General features: G+C 31.9%; 2 protein-coding genes across 12 annotated transcripts in view; one reads left to right on the forward strand and one right to left on the reverse strand.

The window, feature by feature from the left end:
* LOC115888737 (antichymotrypsin-2-like) overlaps positions 1 to 22,104 on the forward strand; it is a 59,896-nt gene that overhangs the window by 730 nt on the left and 37,062 nt on the right. For 10 of the 11 annotated variants that reach the window (XM_030908566.1, XM_030908560.1, XM_030908571.1 and 7 more), the window contains exons 2-3: positions 7,502 to 7,629; positions 21,649 to 21,812. In XM_030908566.1, coding sequence (XP_030764426.1) covers positions 7,519 to 7,629; positions 21,649 to 21,812 — 275 coding nt within the window. In that variant the 5' untranslated portion in view covers positions 7,502 to 7,518. Of the gene's footprint in view, positions 1 to 4,706; positions 4,877 to 7,501; positions 7,630 to 21,648; positions 21,813 to 22,104 lie in introns of those variants that run through there. The other variant, XM_030908561.1, reaches the window with a different exon arrangement.
* Positions 7,821 to 18,295, reverse strand: LOC115888736 (protein yellow-like). Its single transcript, XM_030908559.1, has 8 exons — positions 18,138 to 18,295; positions 17,029 to 17,270; positions 16,038 to 16,180; positions 15,791 to 15,906; positions 13,463 to 13,656; positions 10,783 to 10,992; positions 10,560 to 10,729; positions 7,821 to 8,480 (listed from the first exon to the last, which is right to left on the reverse strand). Exons 2-8 carry the CDS (start codon positions 17,267 to 17,269, stop codon positions 8,136 to 8,138), a joined length of 1,419 nt encoding a protein of 472 aa, XP_030764419.1. The 5' UTR covers position 17,270; positions 18,138 to 18,295; the 3' UTR covers positions 7,821 to 8,135.

Consider the following 22,104-nt stretch of genomic DNA (forward strand, 5'->3'; position numbering starts at 1 on the left):
CTTGTTGTATTTCAATATAGAGAGGATCAAGGAGCCTTGGAAAAATAGTTTTTATCATCTAATGTTTTTCGTGTCTTTTCCTGGCATGGCCGGTTAAAAATTGTATTTTTAATCATATCTCAATTTTTCCAAAGGGAACAAAGGTGGCTCATTAGCAGATTTGGAAAAAGCATTTTTTACGAATAATTTGGTACCACACACTTGGTATTTCCAGTCAAATTGTCGTTATGAACCGCATGTTACAATTTCAAATAACCCATATGCGAAAATGTCAAAAGTTGAAATATGATCGATATGATATGTCATTCTATTCAGTGTGTCATTTTCTATCGAATAAAGTAGAAATATACAGAGGGTACCATTTAAAAATCAAATGTGGCCATTTCCGGTGAAACAGGAAGTGACCAAAAACAATTAATTGAATACGTCAATCAATCATAATTTATGTCATATACTTACAGTACGTCTGTTCGTTCTGTAGCTACGGGGTATCCGTGAGAGGGGAAACGATATTCTCTCGATGTTTTTCGTAAAAAAATAGACGACGCGCCCCATCAATAAAAATTCAACAAATTTGCAAGTAGCCAATAAAATGAGTGGGCGGAGCGATTTGCGGTGACGTACTCGTTAAGTCGACGTATAAAATAAATTGTTGTTTATTTAAATATTTTTTGTCCGCATTCCTTACATAGACGCAGATCCAGCAGACGTACTGTAAACTGACATACTAAATCACGTATCTTTCTCTGAAAAAATAATAATGTTATAGGGGTGAGCCACTTTTGAGACGCACCCGGTATACCTACCGTATGATCGAAAAAAACAGCGTCAAAGAAGACTGGGAAATGATAATCGATAATAATTTTGGCGCGGTCAATCTCTTTGACGGAATTTTTTTCAATCGTATGGTATTATACCGTATGATCGAAAAAAAACGGCGTCCAGTTGGCTGTGAAATGACGATCGATGACATTTCCCTTATAAATTTACATATAAAATGACAGCGATCTTCATTTCATAGCCATCGCTGACGCTGTTTTTTCTCGATCATACGGTATTTCAGCGCAAAATAATATGAAATAAGATAATATAAACGGAAATAACAGTTATTTTTGTAAATTATCAAAATGTAAATAATTAAATTCACACAATACACTTTAGTTAAAAAACTTCACAAGTAAAAAATAACAGTAATTACGGCACCGTTAATAACTAATTATTCGTTTTTACATTTTTCTTATCCTAATGCAATTTTGTGAAATAAACATTGTAAGTAGGTCTGTTGGTTTATAACAATAATTTATACTTGTTTAAAAACAATACATAATTTTTAGAAAGATTTTATAATTTTTTCAAATTTTAAGTTGTATAAAATCATTTTTATCACTTGTGGTTTGTGGTGTAGAAATTAGAAATATTCTACTTTCCCCGTATTCCGTTTTAAAATATACAATAAAACTCTGAATATAAATATACAGGGTAGTATATTAAAATGTACCATTTGTGAAATATAAAATACGATCGAAAAAAAAACGGCGTCAGAGTTTGTTTCGAAATAAAGGTCTCAGTCATTTTATATGTTCACTGATTCTAACTTACAGAATATCTTTTTCTTTGGCTTGGATTATAATGTCACTAACACCAAATATTTAATGAATGAAAATTGTATGTAAATATGTTGTCTCACACACGAGAAATAACGGGAAATACAAGATTTTTTTTCATTCGACTACCGTCATTACAAATAGGATAAACATAGGTGTTGTTACAAGGTGGCGAATGTTTGCGGTGCACATATAATTTTTTTTATTATTTTCAAAGATGTGAAGCAGTTATCTAGATTATTTACTCATAAAGCCCTGTCTACTACACTAACGTTTTACCTGTCAAGTAAAACGGATTAAAAACTAGCGTACCTATAAACTAGAAGTCTTAGTAGTTATCGGACCTTTTAAAAAAATTATTGTTTTTTCAGAAACTATTTGAGACAGAGTTCACCAAAAGTGTTTTTTATAACTACTACTGGGTAAATGAATTTCTAATATAATATGACTTTTTTTGAAACTTTAGTTTCGGAGATATAAATTTAATCGGACCTTTTAAAAAAATTATTATTTTTTTCAGAAACTATTTGAGACAGAGTTTACCAAAGATGTTTTTTATAACTACCACTAGGTAAATGAATTTGTAGTATAGTATGACATTTTTTGAAACTTTAGTTTCGAAGATATAAATTTAATCGGACCTTTTAAAATGTTTTTTTTTCAGAAACTATATAAGACAGAATTTACCAAAAATGTTTTTATAACTACTACTAGGTAAATCAATTATAGCATTCTTTTTAACAAAGTTGAAAAGACAACATGAAATTTTAAATGTTCAATCTATAAATTTATCATCTATCTAGGTATATTATTTTATGGTATATTAACTTATATTTTTTACAGTTTTGTTATAAAATTGAATGAACCCGTCAGTTCAAGTAAAACTGTCCGTTTTTTCATCTACACACAATGTTTTGCTTGGGCGATTTGACTGAACAGGTAAGACTGACAGGTAAAACTTTATGTGTAGACGGGGCTTAAATTATTTTCTTAGATACTGTTATAATATTGAAAATACACTAAAATAGAAAATGAAAGTGTACTAATATCTACTATATTGCCAAATAGATTATTGCTTTTTAATTTATTTTAGATTGATTTAGCTTTTAGAATGACTGTGAGCCAACTGATTGCAACTGATTGAGAATGAGTTGCATCTGTGTGCGTCCAGCAATTTCATTTTAGTTATAAATTGGTTGCAGAGTAAACTAGTTTGCAACTTTTACACAACATACTTGTACATATCCGAGGGGTGTCTCACTTGGGTAAAAAATGTACTTGTACTGCCAAAATATAATTTTACTTTCAAGCCACTGCCAATGACTGCGAAGAAGATGACTGCCATGTAATTATTATAGGCGACTGTTGTAAGACTGCCAATGACTGCCAAGAAAATTTACATGTTATTCCAATAGTGAGACAACCCTCGTACAAATCATAATCATCGGCTCATAATCTAGCCTGTAGAATTAAAATGTAAATGTAGAATGGTGTGGGAAGGAGGAAGTTAATCACCGCAACCTCACAGATCTATTGTTTCCCCCTTTATTGAGTTATAACTCAGCATACAGTCGCAGGGCTTTAACAAAAGCCACCATCTGAGACGGTTTTACAGAGGTTAGTTCTCCATCTCCGATATCAGTCGTACCAAAGTTTATGGCACGAACGATTGTCGTCTGGGTGCACTTAGTGATGAGCGTCTCAAACCACTGAGGATTCCCAATTCCCATTCCAGGTTACGGAGTCTTCCAGGTTCTTGAGTTCCGCTTTAAGTTGATTTTCACTTAGACAGCAGAACGGTTCTGGTCCAGTTAGTTGAGTGTTCGCTCCTTTTCAGTAACTAGATCGTTTGCTTTTTCATTACCCTTTATCCCTTGGTGCGCTTGTACTCAGAGTAGGACTTACTCTACTTCTCGTAGAAATAAATCTCGTAAATTTCGATAGTCTGCATTAATTAGAATTCTGTTCTAAAATTTAAAACAAAAGTAGATTTATCATAAGAGACCAAATTTGTTTAGGATAATTTTTTATTGATTTAATAAATAATAAAGATCTGTTTATAACAATTTAATAATGTATAATGTAAACTCGTTCTGCAATTTCAACGGCTGCCTGGTGTGTTGTGGGTTTTCCCATCTCTCCGTGGGTTTTATTTTTATTTTTATTGTTCATTGTCACCGACCGGCATCAGTATAAAGGCGGCATCCCACGGCGTGTGTATCGGCGATCCTGGCTCATAGCTTGAGTTCGTCTAGGCTCGCCTAGGCTTGGCTCGTTAATCTGGGCTTGGCAAGTGGATGCGATCCCACGATGCGTGAAAGGTCGTGAAGAAGGCTCGTGTTGGTTTGGCAAATTTAGTTTTTAGTCGTGCCAGTGGTGTTGCAACATGAACGAAAAAATCGACGAACACAAAATGCAGCTTGTGTTGCAGCCGCTTATTACATCATGTTGGGTAATTTTTTTGAACCAACAAGAACGGCAAAAAAAAAGTGTTGGTGGAGAGTGTCTTTGTATTAAAGCCGCAATATGTAAGTACTTTTATAGGTTGCCCCTTTAAATTCAATACAATTTGATATAGCATACTGGGGAGGGTGAAAACTAGTCCTATTTATTTTTTGTATCTGTCATTCTTCTGTATATAAAAAAGTGAAGAATTTTTAGAATTTTACGTATGAAAAATTTAAACAGTTCTTATTAACTTGTAGTTTACAAATTACCTATTTGGTTGGTATGTTTTAAAAGTTAAACGGTTTTATTGAAAATAAAGATAATATGGATGTAGATTATACTAAATCACTTTATATTGATATTATAGCGATTGACTTATTTATTGTCTATGTATCTTTAAGTCAAGACGACACTGATACTGAACCGCACCTCCGTACTCGTTTCGAGGATCGTTGGATCGGGTTGAACACAACACGAGCCGAGCTCGAAGAGGCTCGCCTTCCTTTGAGTATCGTCAAGTTTACCGACAGAAAGCGGGTATGTCCAAGCCGCGCCAAAAATGACGAGCTGCCCCATAGCTGCCCGGTCCCACGACTCGTGTATCGGCGAGTCTTGCTCGTGGCTTGCCGATACACGCGCCGTGGGATGCCGCCTTAAGTTTGTATGCATGCGCGAGTGATTTTAGTTTGTATATTTTACAAAGAACTTAAGATATTTTTAATATAATTGCAAGTGACTGATCTGTCAAGTAGAAAAACCTGTGTTAGTGTGTTCAAGCCTTCATTCCCTATATAGTACGAACATATTATTTTTCTATATTTAAGGTAAAAATACACGTTTATTTTGTGTTAGTTATGTTGATATTTTACCGGTTTGCACTCTTTGCTAAAATTCGTTTTTAAAACGTTAAATACTATTGTTTTTAAAAGTGTTATATTGTTTAGACAAATTGAAGTAATTTATCACATTTATACTAATGTTTTCTAATAAGTATAATTGCTTGTTAGTGACTGATCTATCGAGAGTAGAAAAACCTGTGTTACCTATAGTGTGTTTAAGCCTTCAGACTATATACCGGGTGCGTTTCAAAAGTGGCTCACCCCTACAACTTTTTTATTTTTTCAGATAAAAAACGAGATTTGGTATGTTAGTATATGACATAAATTAGGATTGATTGACGTATTCATTCGTTCTTGGTCACTTCCTGTTTTACCGGAAATGACTGCAACTTTTGATTTTTAAACGGCACCCTCGGTATATTTATGCTTTATTCGATAGAAAATGACACTCTGAATAGAATAACTTATCATATGTCAACTTTTGACATTTTTGTTTAAAAAATCGTAATTTAAATTTCAATCTAGAGTGCCATGGCTATGTTAAAAACACTAATTTTTAATCAAGGAGTCTTGGAAAAATCGTGTTTTGTCCTGGCCGGTTAAGATGCCCAAATCATATTTTTAATCATATCTATTTTTTTTTCAAATGGAACAAGGGGTGGCTCATTGGCATATTTGTAAAAATTATTTTTTACGAATAATTTGGTACCACACACTTGGTAGTTCAAGTCAAATTGTAGTGATGAACCGCATGTTACAATTTCAAATAAACCATATGCGAAAATGTCAAAAGTTGACGTACGATATGTCATTCTATTCAGGGCGTCATTTTCTATCGAATAAAGTAAAAAATACCGCGGTTGTCATTTAAAAATCAAAAATTGTCGTTATTTCCGGTGGAGCAGGAAGTGACCAAAAAAATTGAATACGTCAATCAATACTAATTAATGTCATATACTAACATACCAAATCTCGTTTTTTTTTATCTGAAAAAATAAAAAATTTATATACCATATACCTACCTAAACTTAAATATAAAACCCAATTACCTAAGTATTAGTAACAATTATAATTTTATTTGTTTTCAAATTCATATGTTAATTTATATTTTCATATGTTAATATTTTTTAATCTCAACCGTTTTTTTTTCGAAAAAATACACGAAAAAGACGATAAAAAATCCTGGCACATTAACGAGTTTTAAATAAATTATCCTCAAAAAATAAAATTTCGTTTTATTGTTAAATATTAATATTCATGATTTGTTTAGCCGTCATAAACTGGTGTTATATCTGTTTTTAGAGTTATAAATTCGATTTTTTTAACATTGGAGGTTATTCACGCCAACGAAGCGGTGTCATGATTGTACAGGGTGACTCGAAAAGGAATAACAACCTACAGGAATCTTTTCAGTCATAAATAAGGACAAAAATATACGATACTTAGAATATTGTTACGCTTTTCGTCAGGGTGGGTGAAATTTGAGGGTGCTGGTATCTTGGGACCTCTATTTAACATAATACTGCATTGTTTTTCAATTTTTGTCGTTCATATACAGGGCGAATCTTAAATAAGTGCAAATATTTTACCCCTAAAATATTTGCTTTTATTTTAACAAATTATTATCGATTGTCATTTCCTAGTCGTCTTTGACGCCGTTTTTTTTTCTATCGCATAGTACAAGCACGTGTGCCTATTTTAATCAATATTTTGGAAGATAATCGATGTTGCTCAATGTCTCAAACACCCTATACATATACAGGGTGAGTCTTAAATAAGTGCAAATATTTTAGGGGTAGTATTTCGACCCCAGAAACACGATTGTGAGTTTTTTTCGCGAAAAAAAATTGGAATTTTTTTATACACTTTTTGGATTTTTTTTTACCTTTTAGTTATAAAACATTATTTCTTGATTGTATGGCAAGATAGATAGTAGATTAAATTTACAAGCAAAAAAACCCAGAAAAGATCCTGTGGTTCTCAAAATTTAAGCAAAAAATCATTTTTTTTTGAAATTTTTAAAATCAAATAACTCGATTATTTTGGACTTATTTGAAAAACGGTAAAGAGAAAATATGTTTCTTTTATCGAAATCTACCAGCCCTGAAAATATTTGCATTTATTTAAGACTCACCCAGTATTGAATAGTAGGTAAAGTTAAATTTTACTGAGGGACACACAGTGTAAACTTTAAAGAATCGTTAAAAACAACTTAAATCATTTAAGAAACACTACAAAACAACGTTTTACCATTTCATACTGGATGTACGGGAATTCCAAGTTGCATATAGGGGCTATAAAATCACTGTTTCGTCATTTTTAACAATAATTTATATATATAATTATTATTCTTCTTTTTTATTATAGTCCCCACGATAACATCTTTTGTTTATAATTATATATATATATATAATTTTTTTTAATAATTTTGGGACTTGTCCTGTTTGTGTTCCGACTAGAAATAAATAAATAAATAAATAAATATACATAATATATGTATGTCTGGTGACCATTATATTAGTGGTATAGTATAGAAGAATGTTGAATAATTTTATACAGACGTGAACAGTTTGGTATACCTTTTTAAATGACATATTTTTTTCTTTACAGATACCTAGTGAAAAGAAATGAAGTGGATTAGTTTAATCTTGGCAGCATTCGTTGCCGCAGTAACTGCAGATACAGCTTTGGAAGAGTTTGCCGCTGGCAATCGTTTGTTCACAGCCAGACTGTACAACGTAAGTTGAAGTTTTTAATTCTAAAGCCTCGTTCAGAACCTCGAAATGAGTAAAATAAATTAGTTGTTTCAATTATACTTTATACTTATGAGTTTACGATCATTCACAATTGAAACAAATGAGATAACGGGCTTTAATATATCGTTGACTCACCCTGTATCTGTATAATGAAATAAAATTACAAAGCACAATATTTTATAACCAAATTTTATTTATATTAATTAAAAATAACCTCATGTATAACATTACAAGTATATCTTAAATTGAGAAAATACAGATCAATAATTACAGTTTTACAACATTGGTAGTAATCAAACTTAACGAAATCATTTATACCGCATGATCGAAAAAAAATCGACGTCCAGTTGGCTTGGAAATGACGATCGTTGACATTTCCCATATAATTTTACATATAAAATGATTTCATAGCCATTGATGACACGGTTTTTTTTTTCGATCATACGGTACAATGTTACTTTGAAAAATTTATTATACTAACAGAAATATCAATCTAAATAAGAATTACGTAGTTCTTCACTAGGCAATTTAGAACCAAAAGTATAGTCTCCAAAATTGGCAAATTCCTCCTCGTTAGGCTTGTTCTTGATCTGCCCAACAGCGTTTCCATTTTGACCAAATATTAATCCGCTCATCGTAGAGATGTACTGTTCTTCATTGAAATTGTTGCTGAAATCCGGTGTTTGGTAGTTAGGATCGCATACAGTTCCTTTAATTAGCTCATCTACCGGTGCGAAGAACAGTCTGTAGTTGGGTTCGCTGTAGTTGAGTGATGTGATGAGGAATTTAGGCATTCTGTCCGATATCACCCATAAGTAGTTGTTTCTGTCAACCTATATTTCGGAAATAAACAAATTAATTGTTTGGTTGTTAAAAATTGTTAAAAATTTGGTTGTCATAATTTGGTATTAAAATTAAAACATCAAAAGATAGAGTTAAACTCTTTTTTCCATAGCAACTGTTAAAATTGATTTATATCTATCAAAAATAGTAGATAAAATAGTACTTTAACGGAGGATAGGTTAAAAACTTTATTTCTTCTCGCACGTTTTTTAATTGCTTCCATTTTTCAAAATTTTTTGTATTCCTTTTCATAAGTTATTCGGGATTTAAATGGAAGTAGTTTGGATATAGCGTTAGTCGCCTCAGTCTGAATATCTGTTGGTAATTTACTTATTTCGTTTTGAGCCATTTCTAGCTCCAATTCAATCAGCAATCGACACGAAAGAGAATTAAAAAATATTGACTTAAAACTGACAACTAAAGAGACAGCTTTATTTATTTGTCAAATTACATAGAAACCAACGCCAACCCAGCACAATATTTTTTCTACTCGTGATAAATTCCTTCAAATAATAATTTCTGAATATTTTTTAACCTTTCCGGGACCGTGCGGGGTATTTTAGGTACCCCAGATGCGTTTTTTCTTTAATAACTTTTACAATTTTTATTTCTCACATTTTTCCTGCCAGGTAATCCTCGAATGTATATTACAAAACCCTTTTTAACAAAAATAGCCAAATATTTTTTTTATTTTCGGCGAAAAACTGAAATTTACTGCCTGGGGTACCTCCGTTACCCCGCACGGCTTGCAGTGATTCGAAGTCCTACACGCACTATTCATGTTTTTTCGTGTTGGTGACTTTGTATGAAGACGTAAACAAGTTCTATATTTAGTTTAGTGTTGGTATTTACTGTGATATAGTAAGTTAGTGTGTGTATTTATTGGAAAATGGCGCAAAAGGAATATACTGATGATGGGCTAACAAAAAAGGAATTCCTGCCGAATTCGCTTCGAGAGCTACGAAGAGCAATCCTTCACCACAAGGACTTGTACTTCTAAACGCTCTAAGAAGTAAATAAAATAGTAACAAGTTTCACAAAACTGTAAAAACAGCAATACAATTATTTCTTGCCAAAAGCACAGTTTCTATAAATCCTGCTAAAGAGATTCAACCTAATTCAAACCCAACATGCGGCTTTTCCGCCACATCACGTTAGAGATAAACAAAAATATTATGTAATACATGCAAAAACCCCATTTTTAATATTCTCGGCAAAGAATGTAAAACGTTTTTATTCTCTGACTGCCAAAATAATGTGTAGAAAACTAATAAGAGTTTTTTGGAACTTAACAGTTTAGCGTTTTTTGCGTCTCAAGCGCTTTTTGCGATTTTACCGTTTTCAGCGCTTTTTTCGATTTATGTCCATTAAAAACACGCAAAAGACGCGGCAGGTCTGCAGTTTCTATCAAGATTTCAATTAGTAACGTCGCAAGCTCGTGGATTCCCGGCCCGTCCAACAATCAATCCTGTGAGAAAGAGATAGGCGAGATCGCCCCCGTTAGCGTTGAAGAGACGAAGATAAATGATGCTGGGATTGAATTGTGAACGGTCCGGGGCATATATTCGGAGACAAACACAATCTACTGCTAGTGCCAGTGGTGTGTGTAAAAATAATAATTATTATTTACCATTTACTTTAGGAATTTTAGTTTATAAGTGTATAGTTTTTTTATGTTGTAGTGTGGTTAGTACTTGTTATAATTATAATATAATATAATAAATAATTATAATTATATAATAGAATAGTAAAAATTTCTAGTTGCTAATGCAATTTTAGGACATGATTTATGAAACATTTTGGAAAACTTCTTTACACGCGCTGGGGGTAAAAATTCAAGGCCGTGACATACGAGCTAGTGAGACGGCTTTTACACACGAGCTCGTTATAACGAAACGTGTTAACGGCTTAGAAATACGTAGTGACGCGACGTGTATTTGTGAGCAGTCCACGTGTTTATCAAAAATATTAAACGCTAAAAACGCATAAAACGCTTTCTGTATGGCCGTGGGCTTATAAAGTGTTAATATAATTATTAATGACAATCGGACAATTATTAATAAACTTACTTTAATATCTGCAGGAAATATTAGTTCCTCGTTACGTTCAATGACAGCAATATTTTCTGGACTATACGGTTTTTTAATATCCCAGCATCCAATGCCATTCTGGTCTATTAAGTTGAAGAACTGTATCCCTTCCTTACTAACAACACGCGACGTCGTATGTGTATCTTTCCCTGTACAATATATTCCAGTTTTCAACAACTCGCTGTATATTATCTCGTCTTACCTCTTTCCTCCAGGGCATAGAAATCTTTGTAGCTATCCGATACTTTAGAGGAGTTTTTCAATATGTCGGTAGACACGGCAAATTCTCTATTACTAGCCAGCGGACTGAAAAGTAATACTCTATTACCGTTGGCTTGACGTGGGGTTAAACTTAGACCGAAGATACCTTCTTGACCCCACTGGAAATTGAGTCCATCGATGTTAAAATCACCTAAAAAGCCAAATAAATAATTAAAATTAAAAATAGTATACGCTGCGGAGGCTTCAAGGAGAACGGCAGTTTGTATTGAAATGAAATTTTGTGAGCTTATGTAGGTTAATTCAGAGCACTTTTTAAAAATATAGAGAGTTCTACAGGGTGCCCCTAATAAAAGTTACATACCAAAGTTGTGTTTTTTGTAATGGAACACCCTATATATTAATTGATTTTCGGATTCTGGGAGAAAAATAAAGGTGAGTTTTATAAGAGAAGTATATGACTAAAATGTAAGGTTTTTGACATATTTAACATTTTCTAGAAATAAAGAACAATTTTTAAATTACAATAAACGCTACCTAAATTGAATTTATCCGGTATAGCCTAATATTATGTAGTTAAATTAACTATTGTACTTTAAATCTAATTAAAACTTGATCGAAAAAGTTATACAGGGTGAGACAAAATTAATATTGAACATTGGTCACCTTTAAAAGGCCTACATTACAGCCCTACATCGTCTCTCCATGCTTCTGATCAGGTTGTCGATCTCTTCTTGAGGTACAGCCTGCCACGCTGCATTCACGGCCCGAACCAGATCCCTACGAGTTTCACGAGGCATACCCATTCTCAAAATTCTTCTTTGGACCGCGTCGCATACGTGCTCGATGGGGTTGAGATCAGGAAATTGTGCCGGCCAGGGTAAGATTTTAATTGATGAGCATTGATAAACTCACTTACCACTCTGGCTGTATGATGCCGTGCATTGTCATGCATGAGAATGAAGTTTCTCCCAAAATCATTGGCATATGGTAACACGACAGACTCAAGAATTAAATCACGATATGTGATTCCTGTTAGAAACCTTTCAAGAAAAACGAGATCGGTTTTTCGGCCTAACTGGACTCCGCCCCAGACCATAACTGTTCCACCTTGATAAGGGTGCACTGTCTGAACATGATCCAACCGAATAAGATTTCCCGGTTCTCTCCATACCCTAAGCCTTCTCGAATCCGGATGAATTCCAAAGCGTGACTCATCCGTGAAGAGAACATTGGCCTATTGTTCATTTGACCACTGAACATGATCTTGAGCCCACAAATATTGTACCTCTCGATTTCCTCTCGTTAAGAGCTGAGCTCTCCAGGGGCGTCTGCTTCTTAAGTTGACCTCTCTTAATCTATTGCGAACAGTGTCAGGACTAACGGTTACATTATATGTTTCCTGGAGAATTAAACTAAGCTCTGGTGCTGTAAGAGTCGGTCGGCGTCGAGCATTTAATTGTAAAAAATGATCTTGCTGAGGGGTAGTAATGCGATGTCGCCTCGTGTGCCTTTCAGCAACATCACCACTTTCACGGTAGCGTGCACTTAATCGCGATATTACACTTTGCGTTGTATTTAATGCTCTAGTTACGTCGATTTGGCGCATTCCAGCTTCAAGCATACACATGGCCCTTAGAATTTCGTCTCTGTTAAGATGTCTACGCTCCCATAATGTCGTTTAATACTAAACAGAGTTATTTGAATGAATTCTGGCCAGTTATCATAAAAACATAGCCAGTACAGGTTAAATTCGAACAATTGATGCTAGGTGCTTTTTATACATTTGACAAAAAATGCACAAACACTTCTGCAAATATCCCAAATTTAGAAATAACTAGTGTGACTACTTCGTTTCAATCGAAGTAGAAAGAATCGGCCTACAAATATGTGGTTGTCTATTCAAAACATGTATTTTTAACTTTAATAAAATGATATCCCTAGATTTTTTCGGTGTGTGTATGCCTCAAAACTTTTCTAAATTCTTGCAACAAATCTGTTTATTCCATATGCATTATTTTGGATTTATGCTGTTTCTTTAATCTATACCAGTAAAATTTAAATATTTATAAAACAATATTATTAGTTTTTTTTTGTAAAATTAATAACATATATTATCTTTTAATGGGTCACTTACTATATAAATATATTGAAATTATCTTTAGTTCTAATCCATTACTGGAATATATTAACGTTGCTGTCGATTTTAATATGCATAAATATTCGAGCAAAAACGATATGGTATCAATTAACCATTCTAAGTAAATAAGTAATTAAAAGAGATTATCTAGGAAAATGAATCGGTATTTTGGCCTTTAACTTGATATCGTACGAACGAAAAAAAAAACGGCGTCCAGTTTGCTTGGAAATGAACATCGATGACATTCCTCATATAATTTTACATATAAATTGACAGCGATCTTCATTTTATAACCATCGCTGACGCCGGCCGCGCCGTTTAGTAGTCTTCTGAATTTATATTTCTTTGTTCATCTTTGATGTAATGTTTACTCCTTGTCTTCCTGTTTAAGATTTGGAAGTGTGGCGATAAGGGGTGTTTAATTAATAGACTTTTTTTTAGAAAATTTCGATAGCTTTTCTACATATTTCTCGAAGATTCCTATGGTTCAAAAACTACATTAATTTAAAATATACATGCTTACCTTTGAGCGGATCTGGCATAAAGAAACTGTGCTCAAATCTCCAGCTAGTGTCTTGTTTGAGCGAGTAAACTATAAGTCCGTAGCCTAGTTCATCGCTGAAATAAGCGTAGGCATCGTCACAATTTTTTCCCAAATCCACGGCGATATTGGCTATAAACGTTCTGCTATTGGTATCTTCAGTACGAAAAACGTATCTGGAAAATAAGTAAATATACAAAAAAACAGTTGTTTATATCTATTACACTATAAAATATCTTAAAGTTTGAAAATATCACTTGAACAATTCTATTTAATTAATTTCGATCTGTTTGGTTTGATTTAATGATACCATTCTGTCGAAACTGTGATACTGTTGTAACGGGTTTTTAAATTCCTATTAGCTACTAGTAAATTTAAGTATACAGAGTCGGTCATAAAGTTGTGTCACATCAAACTTTATTTTTTTTAATGAAACCCCCTGTATATAATTGCATATTTCAATTCTTCCTTCAATTTTAAGCAATAATCGTAATACACAATGTACAGGGTGTCCCATTTTGGTTGAAATCATACGGTATCTCCGTTATTCGTGAAGATAGAAGGGTGCGGTTTGCACTGACCTGTGCCACTTTTTTGTCAAACGGAAGATGCGGTCAACAAAATTTTTATAACCCTTTTCGTTTCTGAGCTATAGGGTCTTTTCGAAAAGGTTGCAATTTGGGACCGCCCTCGTATCTCCGTTATTATGGATGATATCGAAAAGGTGAAAACTGATTCTTGTAGAACTTTTTACGTAGAATACAGAGGCTATACAGAATAAATTTTAATAACGCCAAAATTATAATGAATGAAGCGATAGCCTCTAAAAGAAAAATAAAAGAGGCTTTTTTAATTCAATCTAATAAAAATAAATGTATTGCTCATGCATCTGTAGATGTTAGTAATGTATGGCAATCGCTTCTTTGATTTTAAAGAACATTACATAAATAAACATAACATACGTGAAATTTAAAAATAATCATACAGAAAGTTTGGGCTTTTTGGTTTTACCTTATTAAGTAATTATCAGGTAGTAATTGTTAATTTTGAAGTTTAACTTAATATAATGTCATTTTAACAGAACGTCAACGATTTCTTGTAGACGTATCTGTTTTAAAAAGTAAAGTGTTCTCGAATAGTTCAATTTAAATATTTTAAATAGTTTTTTCTTGATTCTTTATATTTTTTTTGCTTCCGACGACGGAAAGAGAAAACTTTCCGAAACGTTAAGCATTTTTTTCTTTGTTGGGCAAATTTTTATTACTGTAAACACAACTTCTGACAAGCAGCGTCCGTTTAGGTTTAACGCCAGAAGTGTTTACAAAAAATAACTATTTTATTTTGTAGATTTTTCTTGCAGTGCATTGGCGAAAAACCCATATGGATTTTTTTGGATAAAAAAATGATCTTTTAATATGTTTTTTTTTAAATATTGCCTTAAATAATGAAAAAAAAATATAGAGTGTTATATATTTTTGAGAAGCTTATAACAAGTCAGATCATATAATTTATAAATATACAGGGTGTTCCATTTCAGAAAACATAACTTTAGTGCATATCTTTAAAAATATTATTTTCGTGGAATAACAGACTACGCCACTGTATTCTACGTAAAAAGTTCTACAATAAACGGTTTTCACCGTCTCAATACCTTTAACAATAACAGAGATACGGGGTGTGTCCCAAATTGCAAAATTTTCAAAAAGACCCTGTAGCTCAGAAACGAAGAGAACAATGAAAATTTTGTTTACGGCATCTTCCATTTGACAAAAAAGTGGCACAGGTATGTGCAAACCGCACCCTTCTATCTTCACGAATAACGGAGATACCGTATGATTTCAACTAAAATGGGACACGCTGTACATAAATTGAAGAATTGAAATGTTAAACGAAAATTTTGTAATTTCCAGGCTTGACATGCTCTCATTTTATACATCTATAAATATAGGTATCACAGTTTCGGCAGAATGGCATCGTTAAATGAAACTGAACATATCGAAATTAATTAAATCAAATTGTTTAAGTGATATTTTCAAAAGTCAATAACTCGGAAACGGTTGGTTTGAGGTACATTTTGTTCGATTTTTGCTTAGAATTGAAGGAAGAACCGAAATATGCAATAATATATAGGGGGTTCCATTTAAAAAAATGAAACTTTGATGTGCCACGACTTTATGACCAACCCTGTATACTTAAATTTATTACCCGCTTTTATATTTGACTTTTTGCGGTACCTCCTATATTTTACCTAATAATCGACCGTTTCCATACATAACAGCGACCCTGTATATAAAATATAGCTTTTCTCACCTATGAATTCTTCTATCCGTTCTTAAATCAAAAATGTTCAAAGCGTATGGGCATACATTTTGAGTGGTATCTTCTATTCCAAATGTACCAGTATCCAAAACCCAAAGACGGTCACACTGCAATGCAATATATTATATCATTATACTTTGAACAAAAAGACTTGTTTGCAAAATTTTAAAATGTATAGTATAATTTAACTAAGAACATAACTAAGAAATGTTAAATAAGTTTCTGATTTGATATTTACTTCATCCACATGAATTCGGTAAACTGTGGATAGTCCATCTTCGCAATTGCCTAATTCGTTAGATTTCAAATCTGGATAAGGTATAAGAGGCGGGTTTCGCAGTCCACTATTGATAGGAACATAGTTCAGTGTGGATGGAATTCCTAAAATTTAAATAAATTGAAATCAGTGTTAGTTTTAATATATAATTGAATGTATGTATAATACTAAAGATTCAAGACCCATTCGCATTCGGATATGTCTCAAAAACTTCTTAGACTCCAAGAGAAAGCTAATAAAGTCGGTCTTCAAATCAACGTGGCGAAAACCAAAGAAATGAGGTCCAATACTTCCAACAACCAAGATCTATACCTCTCCAACCGAGCCATCGGAAGAGTTGATGAATTTCAGTACCTGGGAAGTATGGTTCACAGCGATGGGGTACAGAGAAAAATATAGAGGAAAAAAATTTGAAGGCACAAAGAGCTTTTGGCATGCTTGCACCTGTTTGGAACACCTCTATATATATAAAAGTCCAGCTCTTCAATAGCAGTGTCAAATCTATTTTGCTTTATGGATGCGAAACATGGAAGGTTACGCGTGGTCTCATGGATCGCCTACAGGTGTTTGTTAACAAGTGTCTTCGAAGAATATTGAGAATTTTCTGGCCTAATCAAATTAACAACGAAGAACTGTGGAGAAGACCATCACAAAATCGAATAGATATCGAAATTAAGAAAAGAAAGTGGGGCTGGATTGAGCACATTTTGCGCACAGACCTCACAGAGATATCACTTGAATGGAATCCACAGGGAAGACGTGCCAGGGGAAGACCAAGGAATACTTGGAGAAGAACAGTAACCTCTGAAAACTACAAAGAGAGTATCTAAATGTGTGAGGAAGGCTACACCATAATAATTGGAAATGGTTGGTTAAGCTGAAAATGAAGATGACGTATAATTTTAAATCATTTCACATTTGCAACTGTGTATATTTTTTAAATACTAGTTACCTTCTTTCCATCTAGGTACAGTAATGAATATTTTCTCATTCCAAATTTCTATCCCTACAGGTAGAGCGTTCTCGAGCTGTAATTTCTTGCTCAAAAAGTCCTGAACCCTTAGATTCTCGTTTCTGTATTCAAAATCTACAATGTTCCATTCGAAATATTTTTGAAGCTTTTGAGCACAGACTTCGTCAAGAAATAAACAAATGCCAGTTAGAAATAAAATATAGTAGATTTTACAGCACATTCTGAAAAATAAGAAAAATATGGTTTGCAAAAACATACTTTTAAAAAAATGTTAATTTATTTTTTTATTTCTTTAAAAAAACCCTATGAGTATTTCTATTCTAGTTGTCAGCAGTGATTTACTAATAAACAAATTTGCCTAACGGACAAAAAAAATGCTTAACGTTTCGGGAAGAATATCTCTTTCCGTTGTCGGAAGCAAAAAAAAACACAAAAAACAAACATTTAAAATATCTAAATACAACTATTCAAGAAACTTTAGTTTTTTTTTCAAGAGATACGTCTATAAAAACCGTTGACGTTCTGTTAAATGAGTTTAACTTGTTATAACCAAGTTAAACTTCAAAATTAACATTTACTACCTGATAACAATTATTATTACTTAATGAGGTAAAACCAAAAAGTCTCAAACTTTCTGTATGACTATTTTTAATTTGTCTTTAATTTTTACTTATATTATGTTTATTAAAATCAAAGAACCGATAGCCATACATTACTAACCTCTATAGATGCCTGAACAATACATTTATTTTTATTAGACTGTATTAAAAAAGCCTCTTTTATTTTTCGTTTAGGGGCTATCGCTTCTTATATAATAATTTTTGCGTTGTTAAAATTTCCTCTGCGCCTTGTGTTCCATGAATGCTGAATCTTTCAAAGATTTGTAAAAATCGCCCTTTCTTAAATAATCTTTATGTTCTTTAATTTTTTTATTATTATATTTCGTATACAAAAATAGCACGACAAGTAAAATTATAGTAGTATAGTAGTTTATGACAGTTTGCAAAGATTTTGAATTGTTTTATCAAAAATAATAACTAGGATTAAAATTCAGTTTAAAATTTATAAAATACACAAAAAGTACTCACTCAATGTCATAGAACTATCATAAATCATCAATCCAAATACATAATATAGTACTACTTAAAAAAAATCTTAATGCACCTACCACTCGGAGCTTTACATTAAGCACTAATAACAAAATACAAAATGGCACTTAACGGAGAGTACTTTTGTCCTTAATAGGATCGAAAGTATCTATGTATTCATTAGCTTGATCTAATTTAATTATTCACGCTTATATTACCTATTTAAAAATTTTAATGGGTATATTTATGATTATAATGTGACAAAAACACGGAACAACCAAGAAAAGTTATAATTGTTTTAAATAAAATGCGGGAATTCTTTGATTGATATATGGTAATTATTCTGAGTTGGCCGATTGAAATATGCCTTAATTTGTTTAAATTATTTATACCTTGTTTGCAATTATTGTAGGGCAAGTATCAAAGAAAGAATTGAAAAATCATTCGTTTTTATTAATTTAAATTTTTTGCTTCTGAGTTTTTTTCAGATTATTACTAGGATATCAATTATTTATGAATATTTGTTCTTTGTTCTTGAAATTTTGTATTATGCATTTTTATATACAGGGTGGTCCGAACTGTATTCCGGAAACTTCGGCGGCACATTCTGCAGATAAAAATAAGTAAAAAAGTTCGTAGAAATGTATGTTCCAAAATGCTTAGTTTCGGAGATACAGGGTGTAGAAGTTTCATTTTTATTTCGATTTTTTTCAAATAATATCTGAACTAACGTCAATATTTTGGATGAAAATTGGTGTCTGGGATTTTTTTGACAAGAAAAATTTGATTTTGATATCAATATGACTCCTTCTTGTAGAGGTCGCCACCACGTATTTTTTAACTGGTTTGAAGAGTAATAACTTTTCGTCCGTACCTGTATAAAACTAGCTAGTTAAAAAATATACAGTTACGACGTTTTTTACGTAAAAAAGGACTCTTGGTAAAAATCGTTACAAGTAATGGTTCTCGAGATATTTGATATCGAAATTACCAATATCTGTCATCATTGACATAAATTAAACATGTTGACTAATTATAGTTATTAGTAGTAGTGGGAACCATCGAATGAATACTATCGAAACATTCGATAGTTGCAATTCATTCGAACAATTCGATAGTTAGTAAAAAACATTCGTTGAAAACTATTCGAATAAAAATTATCGAATAGATGCGTCATCTGCCTTGAAATATTGTATTCTAGTAATTCGGCAGCAAAAACCATTCATTTATAAAATTCATTCATTTATGAAATTCATTTATTCGTCAGGATCGATTATAATAAAATATTAACTGAATTTTAGTTGTAGCCCGGCGACGTAGGTTTCTTTCCGAGAAACCCGACAACGGTCGGTGGCAATGCTATGAAAAGAAGCCGGCATCTTTGATTTTTGCGGAGTCAGATATAGATAAGGACACATTATTTTTTTATTGAGGTGCTAGTATTTACACAGAAATACATTATGAAGGGCGCTGTTGCCATATTTTGGTATTAGTTGATATTAGCAAAGAATATTATTGTTTGGCTTTAGTTAGTTAGGGATAGTATGTCTATATATTCTGCATTTTTTTATTAATATTCTGTTGTTACACTGCAATAATACTTGTTATTTTGGATGTAAGAAAATTATTTTAATGTTTTTAAGCAAAAGACTGGTTTAATAAATAATAATAACAATAATAATTTGTTATACCTATTAACAACAAAATTTAAAATGATTTAATATAAAATATTTTTTAAGTAGTAGCAAAATATAAACAACAAATTAGATGTCAAAATTATTTATATTAGATCCTATTTAAAAATAATATAGTCTCTAAATTTTTTGGCAACGTTGGTTAATTAAATAATAATAATTTCAGAACTAATTTGTTATATTAACAACAAATTTTAAAATCATGAAATATAAACATTTATTAATTTTCTAAGCATGCAATGTAATGGAACGAAAATATAAATAAAAAATTAGAAATCAAAATTATTTATATTAGGTGCTTTATATTACTATTTAAAAATTATATTTACTTTTACTGGCATTTACTTTAAAAAATAAATGAAATATTTCTTCGCAAAAAACTACACGTAAGAGAATTAGCATAAACAAAATACAAACATCGTTAACTTTTTTTTTAAATTGGCACGTGTAAAACTTTCATTTTAATTTTCTCACCCCATAGTTTGAGTTCGATAACTATTTACTTAAACACATTACTTGAATATGATTATTAAGTTCAACTAATTCATATTATTAAAACATCTAAAATACAAATATGTATTTTTAAAATTAATTCAAAAAAAAAGTTCATCTGATCTCTCTTAAAAATTGCTACTTCTCAAAATTTCCCATTAAAAATAGACCATATACCATATAAAATTAAATAATTGAAAGATCGGACTACGGAAAACCACACAAATTTTCGGAAAAATTTTGACCCCTTGCACATGCACACAATCGTCAATTAATAAAATTAAAAAATAACTACTATTTTAGTATTTTAACTATTTTAATAAACGCAAAAATAGCACAGTATTTATACGGCGAAGTTATAAAAATTTGGAAGAACTAATAATGCACTGACGCATACAAAAATCAAACGAATACTAAATTTCATTTATCAAAAGCATTCGATAGTCGTGGCTCAACGATAACCATTTAGTCGCACGGCGAGGTTGTCACATATGCTTTAGTATACAAATGAATGAATGATTTTATTCGAATAAAACCATTCGATAGTTGAAATCATTCATTCATTAACCATTCGATAGTCTAATTCATTCGATAGTTCCCATCGCTAGTTATTAGACTAAAATCATAAATTTGAAATGTTTTTGTGCTAAAAGTTCAACAGAAACTATTTTATCATCATTTTTTCGACGAAAAATTTATGATTAGTTTAAAAAAATAAAAAGTTTCCAAACTTCTCATTTCAGTCAAATAACTATCTACTCAACATGTTTATTTTTAGTCAATAATGACATGTATTGACTATTCCCATTGTAAATATCTTGAGAACGGTTGCTCGTAGCGATTTTTACCAAGAGACATTTTTTACGTAGAAAATCACGTAAATGTATATTTTTTTACTCAGTAATTTTATACAGGTACGGACAAAAAATTATTACACTTCAAAACAGTTAAAACACATGAAGGTGGCGCCTCCTACAAACAGGAGTCATATTGACATCAAAATCAAATTTCTCATGTCAAAAAACTCCCAGACACCAATTTTCATCCAAATATTGACGTTACGTCAGAAATTATTTGTAAAAAATCGAAATAAAAATGAAACTTCTACACCCTGTATCTCCGAAACTAAGCATTTTAGGACATACATTTATATGAACTTTTTTACTTATTTTTATCAGTAAAATATGCTGCCGAAGTTTCCGGAATACAGTTTGGACCACCCTGTATATAACAGAGCCAAAATTGCATATACATATCATTTCTATCCTATATTTTTTTGTTACACTAGGTACATATTCTGTCTCTATATATCTATTTTTTTACAGGAAGTACTAAAGAATAACCATGATGCGAACTTTGTATTCAGTCCGCTGTCTATAGAAATAATTTTGGCACTGACTCAAGCCGGGGCCAAGGGTAAAACAGCAGAAGAATTTACCACTGCTTTGAACCTTCCCAGTACGCAACAGAAGACACAAGAAGCATTAAAGTAAAGCTACTACTCTATTGAATATTCTCAGATAATAAAATATACAGTGATTGACGTATTCAATTGTTTTTTGTCACTTCCTGTTTCACCGGAAATGACTACATGTTTTGATTTTTAAATGGCACCATCGGTATATTTCTACTTTATTCGTACACTCTGAATAGAATGACATATCATATGTCAACTTTTGACATTTTCGCTTAAAAGCAAATCGTATTTTCAATCCTTGTATAGAGGTTTCGATCTAGAGTGCCATGGATGTGCTGGATACATTAATTTTTAATCAAGGAGC

The sequence above is a fragment of the Sitophilus oryzae genome, unplaced genomic scaffold, assembly GCF_002938485.1.
Source record: "Sitophilus oryzae breed Bouriz unplaced genomic scaffold, Soryzae_2.0 scaffold_808_pilon_pilon, whole genome shotgun sequence".
NCBI classification, from domain to species: Eukaryota; Metazoa; Arthropoda; class Insecta; order Coleoptera; family Curculionidae; genus Sitophilus; species Sitophilus oryzae.

What these genes read in the sequence shown, in the direction of transcription:
- LOC115888736 (XM_030908559.1), bottom strand. Translation starts at nt 17,269, where the DNA reads ATGTGCTGTAAAATCTACTATATTTTATTTCTAACTGGCATTTGTTTA. An exon ending in TGTACCTAGATGGAAAGAAG is followed by an intron (nt 16,181 to 17,028) that starts GTAACTAGTATT and finishes TTTAAATTTTAG; the next exon opens with GAATTCCATCCACACTGAAC. An exon ending in ACCGAATTCATGTGGATGAA is followed by an intron (nt 15,907 to 16,037) that starts GTAAATATCAAA and finishes ATTGCATTGCAG; the next exon opens with TGTGACCGTCTTTGGGTTTT.